General features: G+C 34.4%; 1 protein-coding gene across 3 annotated transcripts in view; it reads left to right on the top strand.

Moving 5' to 3' along the window:
• The window catches only part of LOC132056716 (uncharacterized protein At3g06530), a 30911-nt gene extending 25569 nt beyond the window's left edge, over nucleotides 1–5342 (top strand). For all 3 annotated transcript variants that reach the window (XM_059449027.1, XM_059449028.1, XM_059449026.1), the window contains exons 34-39: nucleotides 484–699; nucleotides 1080–1760; nucleotides 1856–2265; nucleotides 3014–3272; nucleotides 3902–4072; nucleotides 5112–5342. In XM_059449027.1, coding sequence (XP_059305010.1) covers nucleotides 484–699; nucleotides 1080–1760; nucleotides 1856–2265; nucleotides 3014–3272; nucleotides 3902–4072; nucleotides 5112–5342 — 1968 coding nt within the window. The remainder of the gene's footprint in view (nucleotides 1–483; nucleotides 700–1079; nucleotides 1761–1855; nucleotides 2266–3013; nucleotides 3273–3901; nucleotides 4073–5111) is intronic.
• Nucleotides 5343–11021: the final 5679 nt, after the last annotated feature.

Here is an 11021-nt window from a genome sequence, read left to right as displayed (position 1 = left end):
TTTGGATCAAAATGATCCCGCCCAGGGAACTTCTTTATATTATTAAAAAAAAAGGGGGAGAGATCCAATTACACCTAAGAGAATTGCTCTCTCAACTTCCTCACCACTAATAAAAGATTATGAATTTTTGGGATGCTAAAAAGCAAATTAGAATTCCTCTCATTTTATAGTCTTAAAATGACTTGGGCTTCAAGTGTGCTACATGAGCTCTTCAATTCTCCTCCACATCTTGGCATTCTTTGGCTCCAAGCAATGTATCCTTTGGCTCCAAGTAATAGAAAATTATCCAACACATGATTTTTTCTATCACATAAAAAACCAACTCTTTCATATATGATGGCAGTGGTGCAACTTATACTGAGATAAAATGCCTTTTATACTGAGAATTGATTACTCAACGACATGACAGCGTTTGCTGTTGTTTGTTGTTGTGCATTTGCATATTTCTTTTCTTTAACACTTCTATTTTTGTTGCTGGTGCAGTTGACAGTTGGGGCTATCTTGAAGGAAATTGTTTGTCATCTTCAACTTGTTGACGCCAAAAGAAAGCAGATTGGTGTTCTTTCTGCTTTCCGGAAGGAGCTAAAGGAATATATGAATACTGCTTTGAGTGTTATTACAAAACGACTTACACCCTCCGTATACTTCAAAGTAATTGTTCAATTGCTGGGTCATGTGGATAAATCTGTGAGAAGGAAGGTAATATAGACACTTATCCTTGTCATATTTATTTAGAAGAAAGAATTTGTGGTCATGAAGCATCATTTACACTTGTGGCGGCTGCTATCTTTGAGAGCTTAGGCACGTTCCATGTCTTACATGGTGCATCGAGCAAATTGTTATAGATTTACATTAGTTAATTTTTTTTTTTTCAACGTGCTTAAACTTAAAATGATTTCAGCATTTGGGCCTATTTCATGTTGGAAACAGTCTAATTGATTCACTCTCATTCTCTGAAATAAATGTATATTACCATGTGGCATGTGAAAGGGATTTTATTGGAATTTGTCCTGTTAAGCTGTTTTGGTGTTCATTTTGTTGATAAAGAAGCTATTTTGGTCTCTTTCTTCTATAAACAGGCTCTTGGAACCTTGTCTGAGACAGTGAAGGATACTGGGTTTGTTGGCTTAAAGCATGAAAAAAGGGGTCCAGCTTTTAGTTCAAGGAGTTCATGGTTTCATCTGGACGAGAATTCTTTGCAATCGCTGGACACTGTGTGTCTTGAGATATTAAAATTAGTTAACCCACAGAGTGAATCAAGTAGTTCTTTGAAACTGGCAGCAGTGTCAACATTGGAAGTTTTAGCAAATAGGTTTCCTTCAGATAATTCAGTATTTAGCGTGTGCTTAGATTCTGTTAGTAAAAGTATCTGTGCGGACAATTCTGCCCTTTCTTCCAGTTGCCTTCGTACAGCTGGTGCCTTGATTAATGTGCTAGGGCCAAAGGCGCTCCCTCAGCTGCCTTTTGTCATGGAAGGCATGATTAGGCAATCTCGCAATGCTTTGTCAACTGGAACAGCAGAAACCAAGCAAACTGATGGTGATGCTTCCATTGTTTCATCAGTTCAGAATGATTCCGTCTTTATGTCTATTTTGCTCGCCCTAGAGGCAGTTGCAAACAAGCTTGGTGGCTTTTTAAATCCATATCTTGGTGATATATTGGAACTAATGTTATTGAAGCCTCAGTACACTTCCACGTCAGAACTAAAACTGAAGCTGAAAGCTGATTCTGTACGAAAGCTAATCACTGAAAGAGTCCCTGTAAGTTTCATCTATTGCATTTCTTCTTATGGTTTAATTTATATATGCAGTATACTCTGAATGTTACCATAAACTCCTATTCATTGATTGAGCAGGTTCGTCTTTTACTTTCTCCATTGCTGAGGGCATATTCTGATGCAATTCTGTTTGGGGATTCTAGTGTATCGATTGCTTTTGAAATGATACAAAACCTTGTGGCTGCTATGGATAGATCATCGGTTGGTGCCTATCATGTAAGGATTTTTGATTTATGCTTACAAGCTCTTGATCTGCGACGTCAGCACCCTGCTGCTGTTAGAAATATTGATGCTGTTGAGAAGAATGTCATCAATACGGTGGTGGCGCTTACCATGAAACTTACAGAAAAAATGTTCAAGCCTCTTTTCACGAGGAGTATTGAATGGTCAGAGTCTATTGTTGAAGAAAATGAAAATGCAGGGACCAAAAGTATTGATCGCTCTATTGCCTTCTATGGCTTGGTTAACAGTCTAGCTGAAAGCCATAGGTGAGTCATCGGCACCTTGTTTTTTTCAAATCCATTTTCACTTATTCTTATCATTTAATTTAGTTATGAGACACAGCCAGTACAGCACTGCAAGTTGCTGTAGATCTTATGTGGATGAAGACTTTGACGGAAAGATTGAAATTTCCAGGACCAGATACTGAAGATTACAGGGTGACACTGCGACATTTATTAGATGCATTTGGCATATCACCCATTCCTATTCCTCCCCACTCGCTGCCTCACACACTGCTGTTACCTAACCCCACCTCATCCCTCTTTCAGGTTTCAACCACTTTTTTGAGGGGTGAAGAGCCTGCGTTTGCTTAGATTTCGGTAGTACCCTCAGAAATTTCTACAACTCATTATAAGAGGACTTCTAAAAACGGGACTGATACTAGTACCCTGAAATAATAGTAGTTTTAGCTGATGGACAACAAGGTTCAGTTTGTTTTTGGCCGCCCACCACAAGCTTCCATGCAAAAGTTGTTTTATATGACTCTTCTCCTCTTTTTCTTTTCCTTTCCTTCGTTGCGCAAGTCTTTAGGTTGGAACTCCTTGTGTATTATATCACCTTGGCTCTTTTCTGGTTGAGCGACTATCTAGGAAAATTTTGAGATTATTGCAACAGTACTCTTATGAAGTGATACTTATTATCTAGGAAAAAGTTTGAGATGCAACAGCACTCTTATAAAATGGTTGTCAATATTTCTTAGAGAATTAGAATATTGATATTTATGTTTCACCTCAGATCGTTGTTTGTACCAAACTTCAAGCACTTGCTTGATGGCTGTGTGAGACATCTCATGGATGCTGAAGATGCAGAATCGGCTCTAAACCACAAGAAGAAAAAGGTCAAGCTTCAGGAAAGCAGCAGCAGGAAGAAGGATACCGATGGTGGGTTGTCCATCGGTTTGTGGCATCTGAGAGCTTTGATTTTGTCCTCCCTGCATAAATCTTTCCTGTATGACACTGGGACCCTGAAGTTTCTAGACTCAGCAAATTTTCAGGCAAGTTGGACTCCGTACGCTTTTTCCTCTGTTAACTGCATATTTGTTGAAGCTTACTAAATCAGTGTTTGCATTTACTGTTTGATCTAGTAAAACAAGTAGTTTTCATATACGTGATATTCTTCTACCATTTTCCATCTGGTCCATTGTCTGCCTATACGTTTGTGTAAGGGGAACCTTAATGAATAAGTTCCTTTTTGATTGCCGCTAATGTTGATAGATTATCCCTTGATTTGGTATTTGTAAGCTAGCTTCAATTGTTATCGGTAGTTTGGAGAGCTCATTCTTAATTGTCAGTTCTTGCTTAATACAACCAGATTGACTTTCTATGCCGGAATGAAAAACAGTGGCTGGCTTGTCACAAATCAGTGTTTATTTGTTTCATCCAACATTTTTGCCTTAATTTTCTGTTATGATTTTGCTGAATACAAGTTGCTCTGCATGCAATTAGTTGAAAATGTGTTTGGTAATATAAGGTGTGAAAAATGTATGTTGTACTCAATAAAGGTTGTATGAGCAGAAGTTAGGTTCTTGTAGCTGTCCAACTGTACAACTTAAAGTGGAATAAATATTTCCAACTGTTGTTTTGTATTTCCCTCAGTCGACTGACATTCCTGGTGTTTCATTAGGTTCTTTTAAAACCAATAGTGTCACAGCTTGTAACAGACCCACCAGCCACCCTGGTGCAATACCCCAACGTGCCATCAGTGGGAGAAGTTGATGATATATTAGTTGCATGTGTTGGTCAGATGGCTGTAACTGCTGGTTCTGATCTCCTCTGGAAGCCGCTAAACCACGAGGTGATTACTAAATTTACTTGTACAACTGTTTATTGCATACTACTATTTATCTATTTTCAGTTCTGTGAATCTGTATCACAGTGGATAAATTCCTGGGATTAAGTATGTTTCATATATATTTATCTGTATAAGCTCCTACCGTAGTGACTCCCCAGAATCCCTCTGTTTAGAAGTATGAGAGGAACTATAGATTCTGTGTTTGCTTTCTTGTTGTCCTCTCCAGCTGTTATCTGAGATCAATTCGACATTTCTTTTATGGTTAAATGTTTTAGCTCTTTGGTAGTGCTTAAAATGGCCCTCCAAGTTGTCAACCTTTGCTGTTGCTGTCATGCTGTTGGTTTGGGCTGCTATAAGATGTGAAAAAAATTTCTTCTATGCAAGTCGTTTGAACTAATTGCATCCAAAATCTTCTTAATTCTACATTTGGTTTGTTCATTGTTGCATTTGAGAATAATTCTAAATACAACCCAAGGGTATGGCATAGTGGTCAATGAAGTGGGTTGAGAACCATGAGGTCTTAGGTTCAAACCCAGCCGAGAAAAAACACTAGGTGATTTCGACCCATCTGCCCTAGCATTGGTGGGCAGAGTTACCTGGAACCTGTTCCTGGTGGGAGGTGGCAGGTATCAGATGGAATTAGCCGAGGTTGCGAGCAAGCTGACGGACACCATGGTTATTAAAAAAAAAAAAAAAAAAAGAAGAATAATACTAAATACAATACAAAGGGCAAACTAAAACCCATGCTTATATGTTGTGGGAATTACCAAAAAATTTGAGCCTGCCTGGTTATAGTTTCTCATTTCTGTTTAATCATCAAATTCTCCTCTATTCATTGCACCTGAGACATTACTTCTTGTGACCTGCCAAATTGGATAAATGTATGAAATGGTAGGATTTATTTGTGGTTTATCAATTTACGCGCCTTTTCTGCAAAAACCTGCCACCTATGTCTCTTCCTCATAGGATCATTCATTCGCTCCGTAGGTGTGCTTTATAATATTTCAAAAAGAGATTTTGACTGTTCACACTATCTATACAGGTGCTGATGCAAACTCGCAGCGAGAAGTTGCGCTCCCGAATTTTGGGGTTGAGAATTGTCAAGTATCTTGTGGAGAATCTGAAAGAAGAATATCTGGTCTTGTTGGCCGAGACCATTCCCTTCCTGGGGGAACTGCTTGAAGATGTTGAGCTTCCTGTCAAGTCTCTTGCACAAGAAATTCTGAAGGAGATGGAATCGATGAGTGGTGAAAGCTTACGGCAATATCTCTGAACTCATTAGTCTAAACTTAATTGTGAAAATCTATAGAAGCCTCCCTCAAGAGTGTGCATCAAAGGGATTTTGCCTTCTGCACCTGGCTGTTTTGAAAGCTAATGAGCACCTTGCAGAAGGAACAAACTGGGTATGCACCTGGCTGTTTTGAAAGCTAATGAGCACCTTGCAGAAGGAACAAACTGGGTATTCATTGTGGAGTGGTATCATATTTTCCCTACTTAAGAGTTGTGCACGGAGCTCGGAGATCTGAGAATGTTCGAGATAGTTTTGTAGCTGGTTATGTAGGACGCTTTCTAGGATAGAATAGCCTCTTGCTAAGATGTATATAGCTAATTTGAGCATCTTTTTTTTTTTTCTCCTGCAGAAGGCAATTTTGTTGAACAGGCAACTGGGCTATTGTCAACAGTAATTGTATTTTGTTAAACTCACAGGAAGAAAAAGTGAAATTGTTTTTGCTACCTTCTATAATTACCACGTTAATGAGTGCACCTTGCACAATTGGAATCAAATTTCTAACATCATGGGACAAATTAATAAATCATTTGGTCTTGTTCTTGATTGATTGAAGTATAGAAAAAGCATCTTGATTGAAGTATAGAAAAGCAGTAGGAATATTGTTAGTGCCATCGCGCTATGAGCTGTTAAAATGTTGCTCATCTATTAGATAAATTCATTCTCACCTTTGGTTGAGGGCTCCATTTTGTTGTTTGGTTAAGGTTTTTTTTTTTTTTTTTCACAAACATAAATTAAATAAGTATAAAATTTGCATCAGAGAGCAGTTAATTAGCAAAATGGCTTCTTTGACCATTAAGATGTATACTTTTTTTCAAATGGGTATTTCGTGCAATGTTGGCCAAATTTGTTTTTTTTTTTTTTTTTTTCTCGAAATTAAAAAAAAAATTTGTTCAGATGGGAAGGCAATTTTTTTTAATTTTTTTTTATATTAAAAGCGAAATTAAAAAAATAAAAAATTGTTGCATTTGTCAACAGTAAATGCCATTTGTTAAACTCACTATCCTTGTGGTGAGTTTTGTTTTCAAGCCCAAAGATGCTACCTTCTATAATTACCAGTTTACCACGTTCGAAGTAGTAGTGCACCATTTAATACAATTGTCAAAACAAATTTCTAACATCATGAGCCTAGACAAATTAAGTTTTAAAATCATTTGGTTTTGTTCTTGATTGATTGATTGATTGAAGTATAGAAATTAACAAATCAAGCATCTTGATTGATAGTGAAAACCTAAGATAAATTGTTCGAATTAGCGAATATAGTTAGTATCTCACGTTAATCGCAATGGGTTCGTGCCTATGAGCTGTTAACAATTAAATGTTGCTATACAATGCAACCCATCTATTGGAAGATAAATACATATATACAAGGCTTTGGTTGAGGGATCCATGTTGTTGATAATTGGTTAACAAATTTATTTGCTTTTTTTTTTTTTTTTTTCATCAAAGTTAGATAAATTAAATAAGTCTGCTTTATAAAACTTTTTTGCATCTAAATATAGAGAGCAGTTAAGCATTTTAATCTTCTTATCGAGATATTGACTCACAGCTTAATCTCGGTTTACAAATTAACAACAATTAACATAAGTATGAATTGACTTGAGACATCAAAGCGATATGTCAACAACGGAATATAAGTCTGTCTATTAAATTTAAAGTAACCATAAAACTTTGCGTCCATGACGGTGAGTTTGTGGTAATTAAGTTATATCCCAAAGAAATTAACAAATCAATATTCTTGATTCGTGTGGATCTTCGTATATATACTTCAAAACCTAACAATAAATTGTTGAATTAAGCGAATAGTAGTTAGTATCTCACGTTAATGAGATTAACACCTATACAATATAATTAGTTTGGAATGACAAATACATATATATGCTTGAAGAATCTTATGATAAGTATCCAAAGTTTGATAATTGCGTATGGGCAAACTTTACTACATAACTTTGTGAAGGAATTATCAAGGTTTGCCGGACCACATGTCTTAAAATGACAAGGCATAAGTATCTTAGGGTCGGCTAACTTTTTTAATTCTTAACAAAAGTTGAAATTTATGCGAATTTTTTTAAAATTTTGACTAAACAATGGAGAAGACAAAATTTTTTCAACAAGTCTAGTATTATAAATCATTGGTTCAAAGATTAATGGAAAGGAAGAAAAATTGATGGCAAAGAGAAGAAATTTAATGGAGGAATTCTTGAAATTTCTAATATATGGTGGAGGAGAAGGGGTTGTGGTGTATAAATAGGAAGAGAATAGAGAGAGACGTTGGGGAAGAAAATATTAAGGAAAATGGTTATTTGAAGTTTTTAACGGTTAAAAACTTAAAATAACTTAAAATAACCATTTCCTTTAATATTTTCCTTTTTTAAAAAAAAAAAACAAAATTTGTTGCATTTCGTGAGGCGAAAATACCATTTGGGTTTAAAAAAAAAAAAGAGATTTTGTGTAACTGTAAAAAAATTTGGCTCCGGACTCAGTTAATTAATACTTGAAGTGACTATGACTCCAGAAGCATCAAAATGTTGGATTAGCATTCAAGTCTGTCTCCAAGCTTGTCCTTGTGATTTATTAACTTGAGACACATTCAGCAACTTGCCTGTCCAACTTTGATCCAGAAGAAACACCAAATATTCAGAAGGCATATAATTGAAGAATCTTATTACATTCCAAATTTGTGCGTACACTTTACTAAAGGATCTAGGTTTGCCATTACAAAAATAGGCTAGATTTGCCCTTATTGACTAAACAATGAAGACTTTCCAACAACTGAGTATTTTGTACAAAAGGAAAAGGTCAAATTTTCCCTTGAATTTGGCGAAATGAATATCGCCCATGAACTTTGAAGAATGTGGGGTTAATAGTAATTTTACAGGAAAACGAAATAGGCTACTATTTGAGCAGATTTTGTGACCAATGACATTTGGCTGTAAAAGATGTGAGATTTAAGTGATGAAAGAGCAACAAGTGCATATAAGCTTACTTCTTGGTTACAGTACGTAATGGTGTACTTATTCTTTTATTTAAGTGGTAGTGTTGAAGAAGCTTTGGCTGGTGGAATGTTCTGTTTCGTTCTTTAATGGTGCAACATTGTGGTGTTAAAAGCTAGAAACACATAAGGAGTACTATACTATATGATTCTAGCAGAGCTGAACTAATTTTTTTTTTTTTTAAAAGTTAATAGTACTGTGAAAAATGGACATTAGGCTTAACTATACCCAAAAGTTAAGCTCATGGGTGAAGATCGGACAAGATAATATATATAACCCGACCATGACTGACTCCCTTAATCAATGTAGGACTCCACGCACCATGCACAATTAAAACTGGACAACTAGAGCATGGATAACAAAAGAGAAACAAAAGAACAGGAACCGATTGAACTAATTAACGTTGCACTAAACATCTATATAACAGATTAAAGCATTTTCATAATATATACATATTGTTTTTGTTTTTCCAAATTACGATAGTCTTGTGGTTTCTTAAACAAAGAGGTAAAAGAAAATCAATAGAAATTAAGAAAGGTCTCAAGGGGAAGAATTCCGCTTCACATCATTGACTTTACTAAGAAATTAGAATTGCTTCCTTTGTGTTCCATCGAGATTCTTTCCTCTTTATTTCCCCCTTCTTTTTGAGTAGTGATATTTGGAGTAATAGTTATTGGGGAAGATTTGTGGGCTTGCCTCATTACATGCTCCATGGTTTGGTTTTGTATCTAATCGCAAATGAAATAAGTTTTGATTAACTACCCAAAAAAATAGATTATGACTAATTATATTTCAATAAGGAATATTACTGTCTAAAACCAGTGACGATCATGGATTGTGACCTCTGTAAATTTAATTTATGTAAAAGAAATTATAAAAACTATAATACAAAATATAAAAGTATCTAATCTTAGTCAAAGATAAATAAGATAATAAATCAAATGTATAAGGGAATACTACATATGCAAAAAATAAAATAAAATATCAAATTAAAATAAATAGAATTTCCCACAGTGAAGGGAAACTAACTCTTATTTCATAGAAAAAATTATGTAATTTTAAACTTCTCGCCCTGCCTTTCTATTTAAATGCTATTTAGAAATATTATTGTCAATCTTGTACTAAGATTATGCAAACAAGGATGTGAAGATTTCTTTACTTAAAATCTTTAGAAGATAATGATTTAATTAATGTGCATGAACTGACAATTAGTAAAATGAACACATACAATTTGCATACTAAAAGTCTATATTTAAACTCAAGTTTCCATTTAAGTTTCATACTATAAAGGGATAAAAAGAGTAATATAAGTGGTAAAAGCAAAGCGTTTTTGATGCATCTAATTAACTTAATGGACATAACTAAATAGTTGTAAGAATATTTATTTAACAAACTTCAATGTCCTCCCTGGCTCGTTGCTATGTTCATAGTGTCAATCGATAACTCTTTTTCTCTAAGGTCAAAGAGGGTTTCATGTTCTTCATCACTCTATCCTCGCACAATTTGAGCGATTTCTTTTCCACTATCATTATTCATTGAATTCTTCTCTTTTGAAGCACGTGTTATGAAGAAGAAAATTTGAGATTGTAAAATCTTAACACATCTTTGATTCCCTTGCATTGTATTGTTTGACAGGCTAGTAGCTAATAGCCTTTCTTCTGGTATCTAGAAAAATAAAATTGTTTAGTAAACAACAAAAAAAATTAAATATCTTTTGAGGGCATACAAATTTGGTAGAATTTCAAGAGAACAAGATTAAAAAAAAGGCATCACAACATTTCCCCAACAACATAATGATACCAAAAAGATATCTGAAATAACAACATTCTGATACCAATTTAATAATTTCAGAAATTTAATTTATGGAATGATATTTTTTTAATACTCTAATTTTAAAATAATAAAACAATAGGTTTTAGTAAAAGTAGAATATTTTTCAGTTTTTCCTAAAAAATAATGGAAGCATACAAGTTCATAACATTATCATAAATATACTCTGTGAAACTTAAATTTTTAATAACTTAAAAAAAGCAAATCAAACCATAACATTAGCTGAAATTAAAATTTCCAAAAGTGATCATGATGAGACAATAAAAAATCAAGAGCAAAACTATCAAAAGCATTCGATGCATTTCCTCACAACAATCAATTTTTTAAAATAAAAAATAAACAAATGTTGTTAATATTTCTAAACATCCAAAAGATAACAAATCAACAAAAAATGCACAAATCTTAAGTACCTTAATCTTTGAAGGGGTTTTAAAAAAGTTACTTGGCGTTTTGGTAAATGATGAATGAATGTAAATAAACTCGATTGGCAAAATCGTCGCTAATAAACTTCACAACAATTTGCAATAAGAAAATGAGATTATGGATCGAGATGGTAACAAATAGTGAGGTGAAAGTGATAATTTAATAAGATAAGTACGTAAATTTTTGCAACTTCTATGTATATTGTAACTACCTCTTTTAAGTCTCTTTTGTTGTCTGCTTCGTCATCTTATTGGTCAATCTCCGGCTTCCCGCCATAGCAAAGACCGTTGATTTCATTTAAATCCATCCCATCAAACTTGTTCTTCCCAACCCCATTGGGATTAGTTTTTTTTTTTCTTAACCCCTTGAAAAATAAGTACTTTCTTCTTTGTCACTATTTCTCGCAAGTTACTCAAAC

The sequence above is a fragment of the Lycium ferocissimum genome, chromosome 5 (genome assembly GCF_029784015.1).
Source record: "Lycium ferocissimum isolate CSIRO_LF1 chromosome 5, AGI_CSIRO_Lferr_CH_V1, whole genome shotgun sequence".
In the NCBI taxonomy this organism is placed as follows: domain Eukaryota; kingdom Viridiplantae; phylum Streptophyta; class Magnoliopsida; order Solanales; family Solanaceae; genus Lycium; species Lycium ferocissimum.
This window is presented reverse-complemented; position numbering and strand designations above follow the sequence as displayed.